General features: G+C 53.0%; 3 protein-coding genes across 9 annotated transcripts in view; 1 reads left to right on the top strand and 2 right to left on the bottom strand.

Moving 5' to 3' along the window:
* The window catches only part of LOC116568134 (NADH-cytochrome b5 reductase-like), a 48,165-nt gene extending 46,744 nt beyond the window's left edge, over positions 1 to 1,421 (bottom strand). For both annotated transcript variants that reach the window (XM_032303655.1, XM_032303654.1), the window contains exon 1: positions 1,359 to 1,421. The gene's annotated coding sequence lies outside the window, so the exon portion shown is untranslated. The remainder of the gene's footprint in view (positions 1 to 1,358) is intronic.
* Positions 1,422 to 1,550: 129 nt separating this feature from the next.
* Positions 1,551 to 19,517, top strand: MRPL37 (mitochondrial ribosomal protein L37). Its single transcript, XM_032301598.1, has 7 exons — positions 1,551 to 1,971; positions 5,363 to 5,546; positions 5,641 to 5,756; positions 8,545 to 8,730; positions 10,515 to 10,672; positions 13,618 to 13,821; positions 15,549 to 19,517. Exons 1-7 carry the CDS (start codon positions 1,626 to 1,628, stop codon positions 15,624 to 15,626), a joined length of 1,272 nt encoding a protein of 423 aa, XP_032157489.1. The 5' UTR covers positions 1,551 to 1,625; the 3' UTR covers positions 15,627 to 19,517.
* A 1,141-nt stretch (positions 19,518 to 20,658) lies between these two features.
* Positions 20,659 to 25,551, bottom strand: part of SSBP3 (single stranded DNA binding protein 3) — a 161,195-nt gene continuing 156,302 nt past the window's right edge. For all 6 annotated transcript variants that reach the window (XM_032303680.1, XM_032303684.1, XM_032303682.1 and 3 more), the window contains 4 exons: positions 22,190 to 22,268; positions 21,920 to 21,948; positions 21,687 to 21,788; positions 20,659 to 20,916 (listed from right to left, as the gene is read on the bottom strand). In XM_032303680.1, coding sequence (XP_032159571.1) covers positions 20,887 to 20,916; positions 21,687 to 21,788; positions 21,920 to 21,948; positions 22,190 to 22,268 — 240 coding nt within the window. In that variant the 3' untranslated portion in view covers positions 20,659 to 20,886. The remainder of the gene's footprint in view (positions 20,917 to 21,686; positions 21,789 to 21,919; positions 21,949 to 22,189; positions 22,269 to 25,551) is intronic.

Raw genomic sequence — 25,551 nt, 5'->3', positions numbered from 1 at the left:
GAATGGTGAATGTTCATTCAGTTTATAGAAAAGGTCTGAGAGCCAGGCACAGTGCTACATGCTGGGACACAAGACGTAAATAGGATACAGGCTCTCTACTTTTAGAGAGCTTCCAGCCTAACATGGTGTCATAATAATGCAACACGTTTTTATCTTGTGCTATGGACCAGGTGTGTATGGTGAGCAAATGAAGTCTGGAGCCCTCTTTATGCTTTTTTTACTCCTGAAGTTTTTGCAAGATAAAGTGAGAGAAGGGAAAGCTCTATTTATTCATTGTAAACTGCAAGACAGCGTGAGGGTTATTCCTATTAGTATTTGCCTTAAACTTACCTTCTCCGTGTCTTAACTACCCTACTTCCTTTGGTATTTTGGAAATTGGCAGAGAAGTTGGCCAAGTCTGTCATGAACTTTAAAGACCTGATTCCTGCCTCCTCCTAGCCTCACCTCTTTCTTCAGTCTAAGACGCACCACTTTAAGCCAGGTCTTGACACATCCTGTTGTCCCTGGTGGGATGATTCTCCCCACCCTTTCAGGCCTTCTTAAAGGTCACTTCCTCTCACTCTATTTAGTTCGATTATGTATTGATTCATTTAGCATGTATTTACTAGTGCTAGGCACTCGTCTAGGTGCAAGGGATAGAGCAGCGAGGAAGCAAAGCCCCCTGCACTCATGGAGTTTACATTCTGGTGGAAGAGACAGTCATTAGACAAGATCAAAATGGAAAACGCGACATTTAGTGTTAAGTGCTAAAAAGAAAAAGGGGGAAAGGAATAGGAAATACGTGTGCGTGTTCCAATTGCTTATTTATTGACTTTACTTACTTTTTGCCCATACGCTCTACATCCCATAGCTATTTTATTCACCAACGAAAACCCGACGCTCACCACTGCGCCTGACACACTGCAATCATTTGATAAACCGGTGTTGGTGGGCACAAGGAGCAAAGAACACTTCCATAGCTCAGGCCTTGTTTCTAGGAGGCAGACAGGGAAACCCCGAGGAAAACGGGAGGAAACTAGATCCCGCCGGGGAAGGGGCGCGCAGTCGGACGCAGCGCTGGTGTGGTGGCCAGGGCCACTCTCGGACTCCGGGAGGGGCAGCGGTTTAGGTTCCGCAGCGTGGGAAGTGAGTGGTGAGGCAAGAAACTTCAGTGCACCCACTTCGGGCCGGGAGCTGTGCAGGCACACTAACTTACACATTTCTAACCCATTTTTACAGTGAGGGACACTGGGGCTCGGAGGGAAGTGCCCTGCCCAAGCTTCAGCTGCCCGTAAGCGGTCAAAGTTGCCCTAATTTCGGGTTTGAAGTACTGGTATTCTAACACTGGTCCTATTGCAGCCTCTAACAAGACCACTCACCTACACACCCGCGCCTCCCCTCGAGACGCGTTCCTCCAGGTGCCGCCCGCCCCCCCCTCCGGGAGGCGGGAAGAGGGTCTCACCTATGAGAAAGTGAAACTAGCCGGAGGGGTGGGGCAAGGTACGAATGTACTGAATGTGATTGGTTGAAGTGGCTGCCACTCATAAAACGAGCCTCGGGCACCCAGCTCCTTTCGCTTCCAGCAGGCTTTGCGCGCAGGAACATGGCGGCGTCCAGGTGGAGGTCTTGAGGGGGATCAAGTTGGTATGGCGTTGGCATCGGGGCCCGCGAGGCGGGCACTGGTTCGCCCTGGGCGGCTCGGCCTTGGGGACTGCGGGGCGCCAAGACGCGGGGCGTATGAGTGGGGCGTGCGCTCTACGCGGAAGCCCGAACCTCGTCCCCTGGACAGGGTGTACGAGATCCCGGGACTGGAGCCCATCACGTACGCGGGGAAGATGCACTTCGTGCCGGGGCTGGCGAGGCCGGTCTTCCCGCCCTGGGACCCCGGTTGGACGCACCCAAAGTTCCGCCGCCCAATCCCGATTCACGAGCAGCCGTTGTACAAGGATCAGGCCTGCTACGTCTTCCACCAGCGTTGCCGCCTCCTCGAGGGTGAGGCCCTAGGACGGGCAGGAGGGGGATCTCCTTCCTCCGCCCAGCACTGACCCCAACTCTCCGTGGCCATGCAACTCTGTGGGTGTCGGTTTCTTCGACGGCGAAATGGGTAGTGATGACGTCTTCTGAGGGTTTCAGGTTTAAGTGGGATGAGAAGTGTGCTTCTGTGAGGCAGTGTTAGGTTGAATGGCGACGTGAAAAGACCTGGTTTCTGGTCTGCCCCTGCCTCCATCTAACTGTGTGATTTGGGGCAAGTGGCTGAAATTTCCGGAGCCTCCATTTTCTGTGAACTCAGTGGTTTTGATTAGATGATCCACATTGACCCTTCCAGCTCTTAATACCCTGGAGATGTAACTGTACATTGAATGATTCGATGGAGGGAGTTTATAGTGGAAAGAGAAAGCATGCTTATTCTAGTCTATGGCCTCTTTTGGCAGGATTGGTGAATGTGACAGAGAGGTGCCCACACAGGTGCCGTGGGTTAATAGTGAACCCAGGCCTCCCTGTCTTGTGTCCTAGGTCAGTGTCCTCTGTCAGAGGTCAGAGCTGAGATGTTTTCACGAAAGGGTTCTGGACCTAAAAGCTATCTAGCCTATTTCTGCTCTCCTTTTACTAAGACCAGGTCATAATGACTGAGCTGAACGAAACCAGTCTGTCTAGAGCAGAACCAGAATTATTTTCAAGAGTCCATGGGGGTGAGGGAGCTTTTTTTTGAGCGTCTTTTTCCCTACTCTTCTTACCTCTTCTTCTTTAGTCCCCAAATCACTGTGGGAAGGGGCAAGTTCTGGAAACACAAAATGGTCAAGGTCAGTGGGAGCAGTATTTTCCAAAGAGTAATTAGGAAAGAAAGAGACCTGGCAGGATTTGGGGACTCAACCAAAGAATAAATCCTAGATTAAACTTAATGACCAGCCTCTTAAGCTGCTCAAACCCATTCCTGAAAGCTGAATTTCCAGCATCTAAACATTCCCATTGCCTTACCTGGGTATTGTAATGGACCTCACAGGACTTGCCCCCCCCCCCCCCCCATTTTGTTTAATTTAAGTAGGCTCCACACCCAGCATGGGGCTAGAATCCATGACTCTGAGATTAAGAATCAATGCTAAGGACTGAGCCATCCAGGTGCCCCACCCTTGACCCTTGTAACATTACTAGGCTTTAGGGTAGACAGACTCAGGTTCTCCTCTCCATCATCACTTACAGGGTTGTGACTTGAAACAAATTCTTTAGTCTCTGAATTACATCCTCCAGTCCATAAAATCCCATCTGATCTGTAGATAAAGTTCCTGGCACAGGGTAGATGGTGGTGCTCAGTAAATGGCAGCTCTAATGATTATTTATATCCTAGGGAACCATGAAATCTCAATATTTTAATCCACTGTCAAGTTTAAGGAACAACGACAGTGCCAGAACTAAAATTCAGGTTATCTGACTCTGGTCTAGGGCTTTTTCTGCTGCACCATAAAATCCAGAAGTTATATTTCTAAATGATTGTATTTACCATGTCCTATAAGCCTCAAAGTGAAAAGTCTCATTGTGTTCATAGCATTTCATTTATTAGCACAAAGGAGATTGCTTGAGAGTATCTCCCCCTGCAGAGTATCCTAGGCTCGGTTTAATCCCAGGCATAGCTTTACAAATGAAGATACGTGCTGGCGAGAGTAGCCTGCTAACCAAAGCCATCACCAGCCTGCTGTCAATTTGTGACTACAGCCATGGACAAGAATACAGTATTAACTTTGTTCTGAAGGTAGGGGACTGGGATGTGGATTTGATGCAGAGCTTAGGTCCCTAGCGCTGGGCCAGTTCTTCCCTCAGGGAAGCCAGATCTGGGGAAGGGGGAGCAAGGGACTTCTGCTTGGCATCACAGCCCATCCCACTGACAATAGCTGTCATTCCTTACTGTCTGAAAACGAAGCAGTCTAAATCAAATCTATTTTTGTTTATTTATATCCCATCATTTCCTGAAAAGTATTTCAGGCACATTACAGAAACTTTACACACAGCCAAATTAAATTAAAAACATACAGGTGAGGGAATTTACATGAAGGAGAAATAAAACAGTGATTTGAATAAAAAAAATCCATTCTGTGAGGTTCTTTTTGCTAAAGGGGAGCCCCAAACTTGGCTCTCAGCCTGTTAAGGGTGCAGAGCAGTGTCAGCTGACCTGGCCACTTGCCTGTTTCTGTAAATAGTTTTATTAGAACACAGCCACACTCACTTGTTTACTTGTAGCCCCTGGCTACTTCCATTGCCACAGCGGCAGAGATGAGCAGTTGTGACAGAATATATGGCTCAGAAGCTGAAAATATTTACTATCTGGCCCTTGAGGGAAAAGTTTGTTGCTCCCTGGTATAGAGAGGAACATTTTCAGTTATGCAGTTCACCATGTCTGTAAGACAAAACTGTACTATCCCAGGAGAAGCCCGACCTTCCAGTACCGAGGCCAGGGAGGATCCTGTGTAATAAAGTTCATGTGTGATCCTTCTGAAAAATCACGGCAGTGCATTTCATAGGGCTTCTGCATATAAAAATCTGCTTAAAGATACCTCATTGTAGAAGCTCAGGGTTAGGTGAGTTGTGAAAGATTATCTGTTTCAATGCTCCCAAACTCAGGGCCCCTGAAGTTATTCATGATTAGTAAGTTATTCCATTATTTCTAGAAGCTGTTTTCCCTTGATACAGCAGCATGGGCTTCATCCTCGGCCCACACCTAATACATGGGATCTATTTGGTAGATATGAGCTTTTCCTCCCCCCCCCCTTTTAAAGTTTATTTATTTATTTGACAGAGAGATCACAAGTAGCAGAGAGGCAGGCAGAGACAGAGAGGGGGAAGCAGGCTCCCCACTGAGCAGAGAGCCCGATACGGGGCTCGATCCGAGGACCCTGAGATAACGACCTGAGCCGAAGGCAGAGGCTTAACCCACTGAGCCATCCACGTGCCCCGACCATGGGCTTTTCTAATCAGGGACTTGGATTTTGGTTATAAAGGGATTGAGGATTTGAAACACTGGCATACTGATCTAGTCCTCCAGTCTGGAGTCTGTCTGAATCTTGCAGGCAACAGATGGACTGTTGCCACAAGATTCAGCCTTAAGATCCCAGCCGTCTCTACTGCTGTTCGGATCGCTCCTGTGCAGGCTCTCACTACCTCATTCAGCTTGACCATCCGTTGGAAGACAGTCATGCCTGCCATCGAGTTGGAATTGGCTGTCCTGGCTTCCACTCTTGTTTTAGTTCTGACTCCTCAGATGTCACAGTACAAATCCTGTCTCTCTCAGGGCAGACCTCTCCCCAAGATGCTACTGGCAGACCTAAGCAACTCATACTTGTCTTCTTTGTTTGTTTGTTTGTTTGTTTTGTTTTTGTGATTGATTACCCCAAAGGTGTAAAGCAGGCCCTCTGGCTTACCAAGACCAAGTTAATAGAAGGACTTCCTGAGAAAGTGCTTAGCCTCGTCGCTGATCCAAAGAACTGCATAGAGAACCAAGATGAACGCCTTTTGAACGTGATCTCTCATGCCCGTCTCTGGCACTCCACTGAAGACACCCCCAAGAGAGAGGCCTACTGGTAAGTTTCCCCCAACTCAGGAAGGTTTCTAGTTGATGGGTTTTAGAGTCAGCCTTGTGCTTTAAATCTCCAAATGTCTCTTCTTTCCTCCCAGCCCTGTCATTGTGGACAGTCTGCTACAGCTGTGTAGATCTCAGATTCTCAAGCATCCCTCTCTGGCCAGGCGGATCTATGCCAGAAACTACAGGTTATCTACCACCTGGAATCGAGGTTGGTCATCTTGGTCTGTTTTTTATCTTTCTACTCTTAACACCACTACCTGCTCACCACCACCGTGTCCTTGCCTGTGCTCATTTCCAACTTTCACAGACCACTTTTGTAGAATCAGACACATCCTCCTGTCCTGAGCCACAGACCAGTTCTTTTTTTTCTTTTTTAAGGGAAAGATGGGAGAGAGAGAGAGAGAGAGAATCTTAAGCAGGCTCCTTGCCTAGCATGGTGCCTGATGTGGGGCTTAATCTCACAATCCTGACATCATGACCTGAGCTGAAGTCAAGAATAGGGCGCTTAACCCACTGAGCCCCGGGTGTTCCTCAGCCTTCTTTGTTTTTCCTCACTTCTTCCCATGACTTAATTCAGCCGTATCTAGTATCTATTGAGTGCCCATGAGAGCCTAAATGTTGAAGATAACAAGTAATAAAGTGCAGACAGTCTCTGCCTTCACAAAGCTCGTACTCGATGGTCAGAGCCTTATTACCCCATTCTTGCTTTTCTCCTTTTCCAAATCCATTTTCCACGTAGCTGCTAGAGTGATCTTTCTAAAGTTCACTTTCCTCCCCTGTTTCTGACCCTTCACTGCCTCCCAGGAACTTCAGCCATTTATGATCAGATGTACCCCACTGATCTGGCCGCCAGCTGGGCTTTCTGGTCTTCTGTCCTTCTTACCGCCCCACCCCCAGCACACCCCCCAGGCCAAATGTACACTTCAACTGCTTGCAGCTTTTTGGCATCAAGCTTTTATACCTTTTGCACTGTGCCGTATGTTCTGTCTGGAATGCTTTTTTCTACTTTCCTCGTTTGGCTAAATTCTGCTTGTCTGTGAGGCTCAGCTCCAGCCCCGTTCCTACGTGAGTGCGGTCATCAGCTAGTCAGCTTCTGTGCTCCTGGTGCCCATCGTGTGTCTTGTTACCAGAGCAATGTTGTACCATATTGGAATTCTCTAATCTCTCCTCTGTCCTCCCACTAAAGTGAACTCCTGACATTAGGGACCGTGTCTCACTCGTTTTTGTGCACGGTGTCTAGTTCCTGGCACATGAGCAGCGCTGACCGAGGGTCGGGTGGGTGATAACCACCCCAGGGGTTTCCGGCAGGTATGTACCAGGCACACCAGCGTTCCGACTACGGAATCCTGGCGCAGGGAAACCGGCTGTGGAATGATTGGGGATTTTCAGGGCATCTGCTTGGTCAGGTTTCTCGAGCTTGCCCCTTTTGAGTATGGACTTCCTGGCAAGGAGTCAGCTGTGCAGAGGTAATGGCACCACTAAGGAAATTAGTGAACCTCATTAATAGAGGAGTACTTGTTGGCCCGTCATCAACTATTACCTCTAATTAAACTGCCCCATTTGGAGCTGTCACTGGAGGAGGGATGTGGAGGGAATTGAATTGGAAACCACACTAGAGTGGTCTGTGGGGAGAATCTGAAACCCAAGGTTAGGAGAGGTTCAGGCACATTTATCTTCCTTGCAGATGATATGTGAGGAAACAGGAAATATTTTAGGAAACTATTCCTGAGGTGTGGGTGTGACGTGTTTTACCAAGCAGCTCAGAGTTCATCCATCCACAGACGTGGTATCCCTGCTTTACACACGCAGTGAGGGAGACCACATGCTAATTAGGTGACAGTGCTGTGGACCGAACCAGCTGTTAGATGTAGAAGGTCATCACCCCTGACCTGTTACCATGGTGCTGTGATTTGACTGTCCAGAGCACCTCCAGAGGAAGATTTGGCTCCGTGGAGAATCTTCAGGAGGCTGTTCTCAGGGAGCCTTTTAGGCACATCTTGCCTGGTGGCATGAGGCCTCCTGTGGACACCTCAGATAGGGGCATGTGCACATGCTCACAGTGGCAGCTTTGCTGGTATGTCCGGTGTGTGTTTCCTCTTAAACTGATGTCTGTGTAGCCGGGACGCCGATCTGTCTTAGGTGAGGCCTTCTGACTGGCCTGATATTTCCTCACTGTTGGTTGTTGAGTTTAATAGCCTTTCTTCTTAGCCTCTAGTCTCTTCCTCCTTCACCCCCTCCCTCCTTCCCTACCACATTCTGGTCGTCACCTGGTTTGTCTCCCTAAACTCTGCCATGGGGCAGTACACTTGTGTGCCTTCGCACATGTTCCTCCTGAACTAAAATGTTTTTCCTGGGTGACTACTAACCAACCAAGGGCATTTTGCGCCCTAAGGGAGATTTGGCAGGTTCTAGAGACACTTCTGATTATCATGACTTGAACGGGGGGAGTTCTACTGGCATCTGGTGGGTGGGGGCCAGGGGTGCGGGCAGACCTCCACGGTGCACAGGACAGTTTATCTCATCAAAGAGTTAGCCAGTCCAAAATGAGAGGGCCAAAGTTGAGAAACTCTGCTCTTTTCCATCCTTTGGTCTCCCAGAGGAGGTCAGTTTTTTTTTCCTCTCTGCTGTCTTTGAGTATGGTTTGTACTTACATATACACTTAGCAACTAGGAAGCTTCTTGAGAGCAGAGGGTAGCTCTCACTCATTTCTGGGTCCCCAGCATAGAGCAGGTGCTTGGGAAGATCTGTGTGGGGCATCCCCGAATCCAGACTGCCAGGTGGCCTCAGGGTCATTGGCAAGGGAACACAGGAAGAAGAGTGCTCTGGTTGGTCCCCTTCTCAACATCTTGACCAGAGTTTTGTTTTCTGCGATTAGGCTGATCAGCTGGGAAAGCAGTTAAGACTTGAGAAGCATGGTAGGATGAAGGCTCTGGGCTTGGCTGAGCTGAGGTAAGGCTTTGGATCAGGGTAGACTAATCGTCTTTCTCCCCGTGTAGAGTCTTTTCTCCTTCAGGTTCGTGGTTCCAGTGGAGCTCGACTGAACGCCAAGGATCCGCTGCCCACCATCGCCTCCAGAGAGGAGGTTGAAGCTACTAAGAATCATATTCTTGAGACCTTCTATCCCATATCTCCCACTATTGATCTTCAGGAATCCAATGTTTATGATGTGGAAGACAACACAGGTAAGTGTCACAGCCTTGCGTCTCTGCACAGTGTGGAGATGAGGGACGTGTTTTTTCTGAAGGGAAGGAGTATATTAAATATTGAGTCTGTGCTCCGCACCTCATGGACATTTTCTGCTGAGAGCCACGTAGCAGTGTATCCCCACTTGCTTTTGACCCCTGAGAGGTAACTGTTACGTCAGAACTGTAATGGGTAGCTATGGGGCTTCTGGCCAGGTGCAAAGTGTTTCCTTTATTCACAGGTCCCTTGAAAGACACCCCTCTTCCTATGTACCCATAAACCCTGCCCAAACTCCTGCTAGGACTGAGGAACCCCCCAGGCCTTGAATGGGGGTATTCATCAAAACTCCATCGAATAAAGGCCCCACCACCTCCCCTGGCTGCGGCGACAGAAGCCAGAGCATCAGGCTAGGCAGGCCCATGGCTCACGCCCTCCAGTCTGTCCCTAGGAGTTGTAGCTCCTTCCTTCTAACCTCATTTCCATGGTGACAGCTTCCAGGAGGCCCAGCCCATTGCTGCAACCTCCTAGCTAGCTGGCCAGCCTGACCTGGGCTGTTTTCTCTCAGTGCATCTGGTTCCCGGCTCCAGAAGCACCCTTCTGACACCCACGTTCTGTCCCTTCCCTTCAGTTCTTGGTCCCTCTTTTCAGACTCAACTTGAGGAGTCCCCTGCTGCCCCCCCTCCCCACCCCCCGCCCTCTGCCGTAGTCCAGCTACACATAACACATTGTGCTCTTTCTCACCACAGGCTCTAGTGTGTCCTCTTCCCTCTGCCTGGGGTGTGTGGCTGTCCACCTCTTGTTTTCTTCCCCTCAGTAGTTCATCTGTCATCAGGGGCCTTTCCTCTGTCTTTCCCTAGCCCCAGCTCACCCCGCTCAGATCTTCACATGTCCCTCTCTTGGACCGCCCCCCCCAACCCAGGACGGAGCCCCTCAAAGGCAGTGACAGGCCACGCTCGGCCTCTGCTCCTGGCCCTTGTCTGACCCTGGTGCCTGTCTCAGACTGGGAGCACAGGGAATGCTGAGCAGCTGAAGCAAGGACAGAGGCCCGAGGGAGGGCATCTCTAAGTAGTGCTTGCTTCTGGGATTTTTCAGAGCCCATGTTTTCCCAGCTTCTTTCTCCTTGTCACCCACTTCCACTAATCTGGGTTGCTCATTCTGGAAGCTGCCAGCCTACCAAGGGTTTACTCTTGGCCACAGGGGACGCGCATGGTGGCCTGGCAGTGTTGTGGCTGGGAGGAACAAGGGCTCGGCTTTGACCCGCAGTGCCAGCGTTTGCAGAGCACTTGGGAGGCATGAGGCCAGGCCTTTATCGTGAATAATAAAGTATGAGATGTTGCTAATGATTGGCTTTTGAAAAAATAATTAGCATAGCGTCCACGTTTTCCTCTACTAGCAGTTGCTGTCCCCTGTGCGCTTGAATGAGTGCGAAAGGGGTAGAGTTAGAGCTAACACACAGAAGTCAACCTGGCACAGTAAAGAGCCAAAATAGTAAATATTTCAGGTTGTGCAGGCCACACAGGGTCTCCGACAGCTACTCTGTAGACATTGTGTCTGTGAGTGGGCATGGCTATGCTCCGCTAGAAACTGTTTGTTAAAATAGGCGGGGGCCAGGGGCGATGTGACTGGCAGACTGGTTTGCCATCCCTGGAACTATGGTGATGACATCTGCCTTTACAGAGTCTCTGTGGTGCCTGGCACTGAGCCAGGGTGAGGTGACTTTCCAAAGGCTCTGGGACAGGCTGATACTAATTTCCGTTCCTCCACATGATTATGTACCTCGCAGGATTCCAGGAGGGTTATCCTTACCCCTATCCCCACACCCTGTATTTCATGGAGACGGCCAGTTTACGGCCACACCGCTTTCAACCAGATCAGCTGCGGGCCAAGATGATCCTGTTTGCCTTTGGCAATGCCCTCCTCCAGGCCCGGCGCCTCTATGGGGTATGTATGCGGAGAAGACCACTGAGCTACTTGACGTGGTGTTGGCCTCCTGCCTTACACTGCTTAAAGGAAGAAGGAAGGTGCAGAGGGATTCCTTGCTTGACTGAGGACTTCCAGGGACAGGCGCTTCCACGCACCCTGTGGAGATAAACTGGCATCTGGGGGCCTCCTGTGTGCCTCCCTGTGTTTTACATAAGAGACATCGTGTATTCATCAGAATAGCCCACGAGGTTTCTTTGTCATCCCCATTTTCCAGTTATGCCCCTGAACCACCGGCAGGCTAAGCAGCTTGTCAGCATTACACAGCAGTGAGTGGTGGAAAAGGGGGCAGAACTGGGTGTGCCCAGTTCCTTGGGCTTTTGTTATTCATGCTCGAGTAGACCCCCGTGGTTCTGTGAGAGCAGAACGGGGGCACGATCCTCCATGGGCAGGAGGAGGTGAAACAGATGATACAGACCTGTGTGCCAAACGAGGACAGGCTTGGGGACCAAGACACCACTTGGTGATAGCCCCTTGATTCTGGGAGGAGGTCTTAAGGACCTGGATTGTTTAGAATGCGGGCTGAGTAGTTGTCCCACAGAGCTGTCCCTAAAATGGGGGAAAGCCTGGCCAGGGAACAACAGCCTCGAGGGAGGGAGTAGGGAATGGCAGTATGGGGTTCCCCGAGCAGGCCTGGGACATTGGATCCCTGGATCCCGGTGGGTGGGGGAGGGTTGTGTTGGGGGAGTGCTGAGAGCTGCCAGCTTGTAGGTCTGAGGCCCTCCAGTAGGAGTGAAGAGACTCACAATGTTCTCTTTTTCCTGTTTCCCATCCTACTTGGTCTAGGAACTAGTGGGGTTGGAGGGGTGTGGTTGGGCAAACGCAATAGGGTGTGGAATGGACCTTGCCTATTTGGGCATTTGTTACATTCCAGTGTTCTTTATATCTGTGTTCCTCAAAGTGTGGGCCTGGGTTAGTGGCATTGGTGTCATCTGGGAACTTGGTGGAGGTAGAGATTCTACCGCATCAGGAACTCCGGGGTGGTGCCCAAGTTGTTGCCTGGAGCCCTGCAGGTGGTGCTGGCTTTAGCTCGGGCTTGAGAACCACAGCAATGAGGTTTGAAAACCACTGCCTGTAGCAACTCCATGGCAGATGCTCCTGGCCTCATAGCTGAGGAAATTTGAGGCTCAAGGAGGCCAAGTGCCTTTCCCAGTGTCACACAGCTAAGAGATTGGCAGCTGTTACATCTTTATGTATTCTTGTGTCTTCTTCTTGTGTCTTCTTGCGTCTCTTCAGTCCTTGAAGGTTATCTTTGTTTCCATTCTTTGACTATGTACTTAGGAAGGCTCTGGAAGGTTGGGTGACCTGCCCAAGGTCCTACAGCTATTGCGTGGGGAAGCAAGCACTGCCGCCCTGATCCCTCTAGCTTCAAAAGACGTGCTGTCTCCCACCTCCCGGGCAGGGGAGCGGAGCAGACGGGGTGGCACGCCAGGGACCTGCTCTGTAGGCTCCTCGCCGCTCCTGTGCCAGCTGCTGCCAGCAGAGCATGGCTAGCGACACTGCTGCTAATTGCCACCCAGTTGGGTAGGAGGGGAGACCTCCCCCACCCCTCCAGGTACGAATTATTCCTGGGGATGTGAAGTTGAGCAATTACAGGAAGAGCCTCCATGTAAAAGGTAAAATTGCTGAGAAATTTATGTACTACCTGCAGTTTTATTGATCTGTAGAGGGAGATAAGAGTCAATACAGAATCTCAGCTAACACTTAGAGGTACTTTTCTTTTTATTTATTTCTCGTGCAGCTAAGAACAGGTATTTTTAAGGCCAGCAGTCCCAGTGTGGCCCACACTGCCATCTGACATTAGCTGTTCCTAATGTCCCATTCCGCTCTGGAGGGGTGGACGTAGGCAGTGTTTTTGGATCAAGGATGCTCTGCTTCCCAGGGCCTGCCTGCTGGCTCTCTGTCCAGCAGCTGGCCCTCACCCAGCTGCACCGTTTGGAAGCTCGGGGGGAGGGGTGAGCGTGTCATTTCTCATCCACCCTGGGACACTCCTGGGAGTGAAAGGAGGTACTCCTGTCCCATGGTGTGGGACTGCCAGGGCTCGGCCACGATGGGAGGGGTTTCAGTGATTTCTTGGCGTGGGGTCTGATCCTGGCTCACGCCCACAGGGCAGCCTTGCACAAATGATAGCACCTCTCTGACACTCAGTTTCCCCATCTGTGAAGTGGGGACAGACTGCTGGATCTGTGAGCTTACTGGTGGCTGTAAAGCTGGTGACCCAAATGGTGTGTGCAAGGTGTGTGGGAGCTGGTTGCTGCGGGGGTCCGGACCAAGTGGCGCTCCTTGAAGGGGAGCACCAGCACGCAGGCTGCCAGGTGAAAGCCTACCGCCGACATGCCGGTGCAGATAGCCTGGCAGCCTAACGCCTTCTCAGAGCCACACTGGGGAAGCCCAGGGCCAGGCTTTCTGGGGTGCCAGGCCCTTGGGAGCAAGGTGCTGTGGGAACCGAGTAGGCATAGCGCTGGCCCGGCCACTGTGGGGTATCAGGCCAGTCCCTAGCCTTGCTGAGACTGTTTCCTCATCTGGCAAGTAGAGTGGGAACGGAGTGAGCTTATATATTCACTGACCCATTGTGGAACCAGCATCACTGTTGTCGCCATCGGATAACACCACGGGTTTGAGGGATTTCCCATCATTAAGCTCCCCTCACCTTCCTGTACTCTGCCACTGGCCCAGTCCTCACCCCGCGGCGGCAGGAATTACTGTTTCTGTGTGCTTATCAACCGGGAGGCACTGGGTCAGGCAGAGCCAGGCCGGAGAAGGGAGGGACGGCCTCGCCCTGGCTGCTGCCCCACGATCAGAGCCTTAGATGGGAGTGGGCACTGGCTGTGGAAGCTGCCGGTTCGGTGCTGTTCTTTACACCCCGCTGTGTCTGGTTTGACTTCCTTGTCCCGTTTCCCTCTCAGAATGACGCTAAGGTTTTGGAGCAGCCTGTGGTTGTGCAGAGCGTGGGCACTGACGGACGTGTCTTCCAGTTCCTCGTGCTGCAGCTGAACACCACGCAGCTGGCCTCCAACGAGGGCGTCAAGAATCTGGTCTGGGTGGACTCAGACCAGCTCCTCTATCAGCATTTTTGGTGTCGCCCAGTGATCAAAAAGAAGGTGGTTGTGGTAAGTCCTGCCATCTCCAGCCTGGTGATGGGACTGGGACCGGGACTCCGTGTCCCCAGAGTAATTCAAGGGTGGAGCTGAAGGGATGCTTGCAGCGGGGACCCTGGCTTTAGGGTCGTCCTACCCAGGATCTCTCCAGGAGCGCTTCTCCTGTCCTGGGCCCTGCCTGGCCCTCCGTGCACCCCCCCCCCCCCCCCCGCTTTCCTGTGCCCCCAGCATGGCTAGCTCCTCACCGCGCCCCATATGCCCTGCTGCTGCTGGCCCAGGCCCCTCAGGGGTGCTGCTGCTTTTTTGTAGGAGGCATCTCCCTTCTCCCCCTGCCCTCCATTTCTCTTTTGTCGGGCCATCCTCTCCTTGTCCTTCCAGGTCTAGCATAAGGACCTCCCTGCCCCCACCCCATCCCACTGCTAGCCCCACTGCAGTTCCTCAGGTGGGTCCCCATAGCCCCCGTGTTCCCCCATCACAGCACAGTCCCACAGTTTCCAGATTTTTCTCCTCCATCAAATGGAGCTCCAAGCTCCTCAGAGGTGGGTCCCGTGGGAGAGGCCTTCATTCATTTCTTTCCGCAGACATGGGATTCTTTCTGAGGCCTTGTCACTGTCTCTGGTGCTCCACTGGCAGAGTCTCAGCCTGCTTTCTGTGCAGCGCACAGTGACCGTTCTGATTCATAATGCGAGAACAGGCAGCGATAAGCACCCTGAAGGGACAAGGGGACTTTGGGGGCTGCTGGGTCTGTGGCTAGCTGTGTCCTGGGTCCCCCACGGACCTGAGCTGGTGTGCTGCACGGAGCTGGTGTTGGGCTTTTGAATAGAATTGGCGTGGCAGCTGCCTGCTTAGCTCTCCAGCGTCTGCCAGTGTTGTTTCTGCCCCAGAAGTGCCTCTCTGGGCGGGGCCCTCTTCTTTGGCCCCAGACACCATTGTGTGTCACCTGCAGCCACACCAGCTGCCTCTGTACTCTCTGCTCTTACCCTGCTCTCTTCCTCTCCTGTATGTTTCTGGGTTCTCCCTTCCAGAACACTGACTTAGTGGCAGACACATCCTGGCTGGTCAGATGTCTCCCACTCCCCAGCCCTAGGCCCCCAGCACAGGCCCTGGGCTCCAGCCTTGCCCTTCTGCTTCCTACCTGTGCTGGCACAGAAACTCGTCTCTCAGAGGCATCCTGCCTTTTCTTTTTAACTCCAGCCCATGCTTCTTGCCCTGTAAGACTCTTCTTGCCCTGTTCATACTCATGGGAAACCATGAGTCATCTCTGCTTTCTGAACATCTTTTCCCTATGTCTTCTGTGAGGCTCGTCAGCTTTTATCGTCACTGTTCCGAGATCTGGCTGTAAGCTCCTTGAGGGCAGAGCCAGATTCAAGCCACTCTCAGGTTTCTGGCACAGGGCACAGGCCTGGTACAGAGAGAAGGAGGGTGCCTGATCGACGTGTGTGAACAAGTGAGGGATTATTGTCCCTGGGAATGAAAAGGAGGCAGACCATTGGTTCATGGTGGTTTAGGGAGGGGGTAGGGAGGGGGGCGGTGTCAACAGCCCTAGGAGAGCTTCATGTCCTCCAGCCCAGCCTCTCTGGTAGCTCTTCGCTGCCGGCTCCCTGGTGCCCCTCTTTGCTCCATGAGAGGAGAAGACTGGCATTATCCAGACATTTTAGGATTTACATAAAATCCACCTTTGTTTTTATTGCTGCCATTAAACCTCGTAGCAGGATCCTAATGGGCTGTGTTCTTTCCAGGAACCTGTTGGGCCGACTGGTTTCCAGCCTGAGACATTCAGGAAGTTTTTAGCTCTGTACTTGCACGGTGCTGTGTGAACCCAGGACCACTCTGGGGTCTCGAGCTCCCCCCGGCCCCTTCCGCACAAGATGCTGTATCCAGAGCAGTGCTGGGCCGCCCGAGCCTCCACGCTCACCCGGCCTGTAGTCTGGTTGCCGACAGAGAGCCCTTCCACTGCCCTGGAGCCTGTGCCCGTGTGGGGGAGCTGTGGGAGGGGGGTGCCCGTACCTGTATGTGAGCCCTACCGTCAGCCGGCCTCTGCATGGGTGTGGGCCCTGAAGCCTGACCTGCCCTCGGTAAGCCAGGCTCTGCCCATAGCCGACTCTGACTTAAGATGACTTCAGATAAGAATCTTCGTCTCTTTGAGTTTCACCTTGTTCATTTGACACTTGAGGATAATGACGTCCCGTGTTGTGAAGACGGAGCGGCCGCCACAGGATAGGTGCTCTCTGAGGCTCCCTGGGTTCTGAAGGGACTCTCCAGACTGCGGGCACATTTCATCAGGGCTGCAGAAACTCTGACTGGAACATTCGTTGTAGATTTCTCCCTAGCATCCAGGTAAATAGATCAAGTACCTCCCTGGTTCGGCTGGCCTCTCTGTGCACACCACCTCCGAGTCCTGCCTTGGGCCCCGCACCACAGACCCAGCACCCTGTCTCGTCCTCCCGTGTCGTTTCCATATTCAGGGAAGCGCTTGAATGCCCGTGTGCTGGGCACTGTTCTGGGCCCTCGAGGTAAGGGACCTCAGATAGTAGAAGGCCACCTAGGTCACACAGTGGGTGGTGCAGGTCTGCTTCCTAGGTAAACGCTTGGAGATGTGCAGGTGATTTTGGGGACGGTCTCGAGGACAAACCCCTGTGAGGAGTGATGGGGCGTGCTGGGCAGAGAGCTCGAGCTCTGTGGGTTTGCACCTGAGGTCTCGGCCAGTTCCTAGTTCTTTGGGTGCCCTGGAGCAGAGGTGAGGAGTGGAGCCTTTCTGCAGACACTGTTGGCCTGCCACCAGTCATCGGATGCACACTGTTCCTCAGAGCGAGAGAGCCCGAGGTGCAGCAGGGAGGAGGGCAAGTCCTGGAGGGAAGCGGGGAGGCTGGCCCTGCTGGAGGGCCTCTCGGGAGATCCACGGGCAGCACGAGCCACTAGAGCTGGTAAATGGCCAAGTGGAGCCCTGCCCCTGTGTGGCTCCCAGGCTCATCCTCTAGCCACTTTGCAACTTACCTTTTAGGCTTGGGTGGGATGGTGGTGGCGGCTTAAAGCCGGGCTCTGCTAGCTGAAACCCCTGGAGCCTGTGGGAGCGAGGCTGTCAGCCGGCCATGGTAGTTGGCCGCCAGCAGATGACCCTGTGGTTCGAGGACTGCCCTGGGAGGGGCTGGTGCTGCAGGGTGGGCCTGGACCACAGCCCACTTTGAGTGAGGACAGCCCTTGTGGCTGGCTTTGGTCTGTCCCCTGTGGATCTCAGAGCTGAGCTCTGGGTCCAGCGCAGCTGACCTATGAGGCAAGGTAGACAGGACTGCCGGGTTTTATTGTCCCCCTACAGATGGGGAGACTGAGGCTCAGAGAGCAGGTGTTGTGGTGTCAAGAGCTGGGAGTCTCACACGTGATGACAGCTGCCTTTTCCACAGAGAGGTGTCTGCTTTCCCCAAATCCCAAGAGCCTGCAGCCTCAGCCTCACCATCTACATCCAGGGTCCCTCCTGTGGGCAGCAGCACAGCCCTGCCCCCTCCAGCCTACAGGCCGCGGGTCCCCTCCCCAGCCAGGCCGAGAAAGAACTGAAGCCTTGATCAGGATTGGGGCCCGAGCCCTAAGATTCCCTGCTGCAGACCTCCGGGACAGTCCAGCAGTCAGCCCAATCTAAAAACTTGCTGTGCGCCCTGCCTGACCTCGTGCTGGGAACTGGAGCTGGAGCTGGAGCCAGAGCTACAGAAGGAGCCCTGGTCTCTTCTCCAGGGGCTCCAGTTTGTTGGCAGATGCTGACAGAGCAGTGGGTCTCCTCTGGGTCCAGGGAAGCTGTGAAGGCCGCCTTTCCCCTGCCTGAGCAGCTGCCCACAGTAGGTGGTACAGCAGGCATCACCACAGAGGGGACAGTATGCAGGCGTGACTACCCAACAAACACCCAGTTCCTCCGTGAGTAACTGAGCACCTGCTGGGTGATTCTGGGGACAAGGAACACTCAAATGTCCCCAGCTTGGAGGAACACCTGGCCTTGGGGTTGCTGGGGGGCACTGGGTATTCTCATCCTACAAGCAGAGGTGGGGGAGCCGGTGAGGCTAGAGGCAGGATCCCATTCCAGCTCAGCACCCCACACCATGGCTCCCGTGTGCCTGGAGAGCACTGGCGGTGGCATGGGGCCCGCATGGCAGAGGCCGTGTGCTCAGGGAGCCAAACCCTTCAGAGCTATGTGAATGTGGGTCAGGCCGAGTGCCACCTGCCTGGTCATTCAGAGGTCTATGCGGAGGAAGAGCCCAGAAGTCTTGTTCAAGAGAAGGGAAGGGCGAGATGCGAGCTTCCAGGTCCTCCAGGCTCTTCCTGTCACCCCCTTCTGGACTACCCCCTCAGGGAGGGCTACCAGGGGCCCTAACCACCAGCACTGCTGTTAGTGACGGATGCAAGGTGCTGTTCTAAACTGCTCACAAACACCAGCTCATCCTCACAATGCCCTGGGAGGAAGCTTTACAAATGAGGAAACAGGACACAGGTAGGAACTAACTTGTCCATGGCCACAGGTGGTAGTAGTGGCCAGAACAGTGTCTGAAAGGGTCAGACCTTATAAAGGTGTACCGAGCCCACATCTGGCCTGGAGCAAGGTCCTGGGAGCACAAGGGAAGCAGAAAGTTCTACTTTCTCAGTGTCCAAACCCACACACCCCACTGCTTACTTCACCCCAGCTCTGCATGTGTGGATAGAGGCTAGGACCGGGGCTCCCCACGTCTGCCCAGCGCCACCCAGCTGCCTTCCAGAATGCCAAAGGCTACTCTGAAAGTCCTCCAAGAGCTCCCCCTTGCCTTGGAGGTGAAAATAAGACCAAACTGAAAACAGGAAAGTCAATGTCCCTGGTTGGGGGGGGGGGTGGGGAAAGTCACCAGCCTCTGCCTTGGGAAGCGTCCACCTGAGTGGGAAAGGCACTGTGGCTCAGCCTTGGGGACCCCAGTGGCCTGCACGGACTCTGGAACAAGGCAGCCCACACCTGTTCTAAGCCCTGAAAAACAGCCTCTGGCACACTGGTGTGTGTCTGAGACTCAAAGCTGAAGCTGGATTTTAGAGTGCCCCCACATATCTGAAGGGTGAATGCGGTCTTCCCTCCCGATCCTCCTTCCCCAAAGGCCACTGCAACCCCACACGGCAACTGCAGATTAACATGCCCAGGAAGAGCATAAACACCTTGAACACAAAACAAGGTCTTGTTACACACCAGGCACAAAAACCGCAGGCAACCGGCCACCTTGCGTTCTGTAGTCAGAATGATAAACTCCGACCCACATCCCCCCCCTCCCCAAACATGTCAGGAAGGGCTGCGGAAAAAAGATGTCCCTTTAATAAAACGTTATCAACATATATCGTACACAAACTACAATGTATCATAATTACTTTTTTTTTCCTCTCAATTCAGAACCAGACTACAAGGTAAGAAAAAACACAGAAACAGCTACAATGTTCCCAATAATCCGCACAAGGTCTTTTTTCAGGCAGATGGTATCTCACATAGTATGATATACATGGATCAGGGAGGGAGGGGGGAGAACAGACAGCAGCTACAGGGGCGTGGGGAGGAGGGGCTGTAAATGTACAAAGAATTCAGGTGTCTTTAGGGCGAGACACGGGAGGTTTTCGATGGGAGCGGTGAGGTGAGGGAGGCCGTGTGTCACCCCTCCTGGGAGGGGACAGGCTCCACTGTCGCATTTGTCGGTTTTTGAAAATAAAAACAGGACCGGAAACAGCACGTCTGTTTGGTTGGTGTCCCCCCGCCCCCACAGCTATTCCAAAGTCTTTCCATCCAGTTCCAAGCGTATACAGAGCAATTCTGGTCAATTTCCCATCTTTGAAAAAGAAGCAAGAATCAAGAGGAAAAAACAAAACAAAAGAAAACCCAAACTCCAGCCCTACGGTGCCCCCACACACACGACGAGGATGATGCGAGCCAGGGCCAAGGGACAAGAACGTGGGGGTCACAGTTGCCATGTCCCAGGTCATAGCCATCCTGTTGGGGGCGGCCTCCCCCACTGTGCTCTGTCCAGGCCACCACCCAGCTGGCAGGATTCTCGCTGGGAAGACTGGGGTGGGGGCCGAGGAGGGGGCCGGAGCGGCACAGAGGCCGGGCAGGGGAAGGTCCAGGAGAGAGAGAGGAGGAAGCGGTCCTGGGAACACAGTGCATGCCACCGGGTCACAGCGTGTCTCCGCCGCCGCGGAGTCCTGAAAGCGGTCAGGTGGTCAGGCCCCTTGGGCCACATAATGGGGTGGGAGTGGGGGAGGCGGTTCTGGGGTCCCAGGTGTGCAACTGCCGGTGCCACCTCGGCTAGGAGAAACCAAGCAAAACCCAAACAGGTTCCTGACCCTCCCTTGCCCATCCCCACGAACCAAAAACCCCAACTGGAGAAAGGTGATTTTCTTTTCTCTTTCCAAAAAAGGCCTTTTGAAAGAAACCACCGATTGTAAACTGCCCAGTTTATTATTATTATCATTATTTTTAGATGGCTACAAAGACAGCGTGAGACCTCACACCTAGACTAGCTTTCCTGGTGGAAGGGCTTGGGTACAGACATACAGCAGGGCGTGGTTGTTTTTTTTTTTTTTTGTCCTTTTTTCTTTTTTTTTTTTTTAAAGAAGAAAGCAAAGAGGTTGACTGGGGAGGGTGGGGGGGGTGGGGGCTCGCTAGAAGCTTCCATTTTTAAAAATTTTTCCCCCAAAAAACCCCCCTTGAAAACAAATTAAAAAATCCCAGTAACGGTAAAACCCCAAACAAACAAACAAACAAACAAAAACAACAAAAAAGTGTCACGTACATAAAAGGTCCTTTGGGGAATGGGCAAGGGGTGGGATTTTTCTGGTCATTGACTTGAAATATATTTTTATTTTGAGTTTTGTCCTTCATGTTTTATGGAATAAAAAGTTCGGCCTTTTTATTGCATGAAACTAAAATTGGGACAGGTTGGGGGACTGGAGGAGGAGAGTGGGGGCTGAGGGGGAGCAGGGAGATGCCCCTCCCCCAGCTCCTGGGTAATGACACCTCACTTCTTCTTGCATAATTTCTGGCATCTTCCCGCCTGCAATGCCGGCTCTCTCAGCGTCTCGGAGAAGAGGAGGGGATCACACGCTCATCGTCATGCTTGGAGAATACTGGAAGGGGAGAAGCAGACAGGGTTGTGAGGCCAGGGTGTGGGAGACTTGGGAACTGGAGAGGGCCCATCTGGGGGTCTGGGGAAGCCTGGGATGGCACTGCCCATTCAGGCACTAGCCTGTGCCCCCACCACAGTGGGAGCTCTAAGGGTCCCCCCTGCCCCCTTTCTCAAGTCCCCCCTTTTTCCAGCTGAGGAAGCAGAAGATACTGCCCTCCCCACACGGTGGGCCAGGGCTCTGCCGGGGGGATGGTCTGGGGTTCTCAAAAGCTGCTGGAGCAGGACGCTGTTTCTTCAAATGAGTTGTAAGGAGAAGCTGGCCCCTCTGCATGGAGACCCCCAGAAGTCTCTGGTTGCACAAACCTTCTTCCCCAGGTCAGACAGAAGTGGACCCCAGAGACCATGCTCCCCAGAGCACCAGAGCCCAGGCCTCGTGAGTCCCAACCCGGGGCTGTTACAGCCACATTAGCTTTCTCAGTGTTGCAGGCACTGTTGATGCCTCCAGAAGGACCTGCCAGCGGTCCAGGTGGCAGTGGCTGGGGCCATGCAGCGGGGGTTGGGGGGCAGAGGGGCCTCTGCACTTTGCAGAGAAAAATGACCAAGGAGAAAGCCAGTGGCACGGCTCTTGGGACACCAGCCAGCCAGGCTGGTGTTGGACAGTGCATTCCAGAACTTGTTAAAGGAACGATCCCTGGCTGCAGGGGTGAGTGGAAGAATCCAGGGGCAAAATGGGAGTCGGGGTGGGGGTGTGGGGGGGGACACAGCACTTACATTGTCATTCTGGAAGGAGTGGAGGAAGTTCCCTCCTAGCTCACCATCGTCTCGAGGGGTGCCTGGAGGATTGCTAATGCCACTTATGTTGTTGGGAGAATTCTGGAGAGGAGAGAGAAGGTAAGCCCCAGCTCCCCAGCAACCAGCCCACCCGATGGGGAGACAAGCTTTCTGGGGCCTTGAGGCTGGGGCAGGGTGGATGCTGTCAGCGAGGGAACAGAACACACACTCACTTTTGGAAGTCCATCTATGTCACCTGACCCTGCAAGGAAGGAAAGCTCGGATTCAGTTTCGTGTTTGCTCTTCCACGGAGAGACCTCCAGACCACCCCCAGATCCCACACTACTGTGCAGAGAGTCTCCTTTCCTGGCTGGAGCTCTGGGCATCTTCCTACGAGCCCAGCCAAGGCCAGTATGAGGGACCAGGCCCGGCTGAGCCGAAGACGGACGCTGGCGCAGGGCTGGGCAGGGTAGAGTGTGGCCATGGGGCCGGTGCCTGCTTACCTAACGATCCATTCATGTGGTGTGGCTCCATGCCGCCCATGCCTCCCATCGGGCCGTCCGAGCCTGGACCCATCGGGAACTGGGGGAGAAGCACAGGGTGTGGTGGCTGAGTGGGCCCCAGGCCCTTTGCAGCTCTCTCGCAGGCTCCCACACCCAGCTGCAGAAGAGCAGTGCCCTCAGGGAGCTTCCACTCTGCCAGAGCCCCTCTGTCAGGCACACAGAGGTGTCTGACGTGGGCCAGGAGGTTGGAACGGGGCCCTTTCCTTGGCCCCCAGAGCTGTGCGGGCAGAGGTGAGGAACCAAATCCAGGTAGGGAAAGACACTGGGCTGAGGCCACACCATGTCATACTGGGACAACTCTCTAACCAAATGGCATGGACTTACTTGGGCTCTCTATGTCCCTGGGGTGGAGTGTGTGGCTCACCAGTCAGAACCTCACACAGACACACACAGATACACAGGAAGACTGCCTGTGCCCAGCCAGGGGCCGAAGTACTAATGCTTCTTCTCCCCATTTTACAGATAAGGAAACGAAAGCACAGAGAGAGTAGGAAATGCTTTGCCAGAGGTCCCCGTCCCCCCTCAAGAGATGGGAGGTGCTGGGACAGGGCACAGGCAGCTGTTCCACAAGCCTCTGAGTGCTTCCTCAGAAGCGAAAGAGTTCCATGGGGCTGGTGAGGAGATGGGGTCTACTGAGTGACTGGGGGGGGAAGAGCTGGGCAGGGGACAGTACAGAGGGAGGCCACTGACGACGTCCCTACGCCGAAGCGGTGGTGCAGGCGGGTCACAGGGCAGAGGCGGAGTCAGCTCCAGCCTGGGCCTCAGGCCTGTGCGGGGCTCGCAGACCAGACCAAAGGCTGGAGGTCACATCACAAGGTCATGAAGGGAGGGCTGAGCTTTGTCTGGACAGCCAAGGCCCCCTGAGGCACACCGGACGTCAGGGTGGACAAGGATGGACCATGTGGCATCTGGCCCTGTGCTGGGGGCTAGGGACAGAAAGCCGAGTCATGGCTGGGCCTCAGCCTGGAAGAGGAGCCCATAGCTACAGACACCCAACCACCCCACAGGACAGACGTGCCAAATTCCAAAGGGAGCTGCAGACAAGGCAGGGCCAAAGCTTCTGGAAGAGGCACTGCGGAGAGGGCAGAGAAATCAGAACATTCTGCATGGAGGTGGCAGGGGGCCAAAATAACTGAAGGACAGGATTTGGCCAGGCAGAGACAGGGCGTGGAAGCCATTCTAGGCAGGGGTTCTGGGTAAGCACAAGAGGCAGGTGGCAGCAGGGAGTGCCGGGGCAGAGACCAGTGTGCCCAGCCTGGGAGGGAGCGCCTCGGGGCCATCTGCCCACTCACAGCCACCGGAGTCTCAGACTCCTTGCCTCCCGTCACCCTGGAGGCTTCCTAGGGCCACATTTCCGTCATGCGGCAACAAACTTCACACTTCTTAATCCAAATGAGAGGAAACAGGGTTTATGAAGTCAACTTGGGTCACAACTCCATTAGACAAAACAGCTCCAAGCATGAGAATTCTATTAAGTTTTAGAACATTGTGGTTTTTTTGTGTATTAGCATTTTTAAAAAAAAATAGGCTCCACACGCAGCGTAGAGTCCAACATGGGGCTTGAACTCATAACCCTGAGATTGAGACCTAAGCCGAGACCAAGTCAGATGCCTAACCCACTGAGCCACCTGGGCGTGCCTCTTCTGTATTATTTTTAACAGCCTTGCTGAGATAGAATTCACATCCCATCCAACTGGCCCATTTCAAGCCCACAATTCAGAGGTTTCTCATATATTCAGAGCTGTACAACCATCGCCAAATCTGTTTTAGAACCTTTCCGTCACCCCATGAAGAAGCCCTGTACCCATCAGTAGTCCCTCCCCAGCCCCCCTCACACCCCCAGCCCCAGACAATCATTACCTCGTTTCCCGTCTCTATGGATTTGCATGTTCTGGATGTTTTGTATAAACGAAATCCTGCGTGAGCTTCTGTGGTCGGCTTCCTCCACTCAGCATGTCTTCAAGGTTCACTCATGTTGGGGCGTGAGTTAGTGCCTCACTCCTTCTTCTGGCCAAATCACGTTCCACCAGATGGCGAGGATGCATTTCATCAGTCCCTTCAGTCCCCGGACACAGAGGGTGTCCCCACTTCGCAGCTATCACGAGTACCGCCGCTCTCGACACTTGCGTACCGTCACTACGTGGACACACATCATGGTTCTCATGGGTAGAGACCGACCCCAGAGTGCAAGCGCCGGGTCAGGTGATGATTCTGTGTGGCCTTTCGAGGACCTGCCAGACGGTTCTCCACAGCGGCCGCATCCTCTTTGGTTCCTGCCAGCGGAGGAGGGCTCTGAGGTGTCCCCGGCCTTGTGGGCGCACAAGGCTAAGCTCACTGTGGTTTCCACTCGCATCTCCCTGACAATGAAACGGGGCATCCTTTTGTGTGCTTACGGGCCACTGGCACATCTTTGGAGCAATGTCTGTTCCCATCCTTGGCCCATTCTTTAAACCGCATTGTTTTTTCTTGACTGAGTTTTAAGAGTTCTCGGAGTGTTCTGGATTCAAGTCCCGCATCAGGTATGTGATTTGCGAACGTTCTCTCCACTCTGGTCTGTGTTTTTACCTTCTGGAAGGTGTCCCTTTGAAGTGCAGAAGTTTTCAATCTTGATGAAGTCCCATTCATCCGCTTTTTGCTTTTGTTGCTTGGGCTTCCAGGGTCCTAGGTAAGAAGGCTTTGCTTTCGTCCAGGCCACAGGGATGTCCACCTCTGTTTTCCTAGAAGCGTTCTATCTCTTCGGTGCCACTGGGCAGACAGAGTCTGCTGCACGGATCCCGGGTATCGGTGTAAACAGCGGTCCGACATCACGCACTTGCCTGGGGACACCCACTGTCCCTGCACTGCTTCTTTATTTTGTGTTAGTGACTCTGTTACATAAATGCTAGCATCTCAATAAAGCCATATTAAGGCTGGTTAATGGGAGCAGGGAATAGAGGACTAGTTAAATAAACAGTTTCTGTAAGAAAAATGTAACATTTTTATGTTTCTGTCTTCTAATACAGTGACTTATTTGAGCTCTTTATTGGATATTTAAATTCTATAGACTATATTACAATGTAGTCCTACAATATACAAATGTAAGGTGTTTTTTTTTTCCCTTGAAGCTAAATGCAATGGACTGATTAAACAGATAATACTTATGTTTGACTTTTAAAAAATCACATTTCTTGGGGTCTCTGGGTGGCTCAGTCAGTTAAGCGTCTGACTCTTGATTTCAGCTCAGGTTATGATCTCAGGGTCATGGATCAAGCCCTTAGGCTCTGCGCTCAGTGGAGTGGAGAGTGTGCTGGAGATTCTCTCTC

The sequence above is a fragment of the Mustela erminea genome, chromosome 10, assembly GCF_009829155.1.
Source record: "Mustela erminea isolate mMusErm1 chromosome 10, mMusErm1.Pri, whole genome shotgun sequence".
Taxonomy (NCBI): domain Eukaryota; kingdom Metazoa; phylum Chordata; class Mammalia; order Carnivora; family Mustelidae; genus Mustela; species Mustela erminea.
This window is presented reverse-complemented; position numbering and strand designations above follow the sequence as displayed.

Excerpts from the sequence above, each read along its gene's own strand:
- MRPL37 (XM_032301598.1), top strand. The coding sequence starts at position 1,626 with ATGGCGTTGGCATCGGGGCCCGCGAGGCGGGCACTGGTTCGCCCTGGG. Across the intron at positions 10,673-13,617 it reads AGGCCCGGCGCCTCTATGGG|AATGACGCTAAGGTTTTGGA; the intron begins GTATGTATGCGG and ends TTTCCCTCTCAG. Across the intron at positions 13,822-15,548 it reads TCAAAAAGAAGGTGGTTGTG|GAACCTGTTGGGCCGACTGG; the intron begins GTAAGTCCTGCC and ends TGTTCTTTCCAG.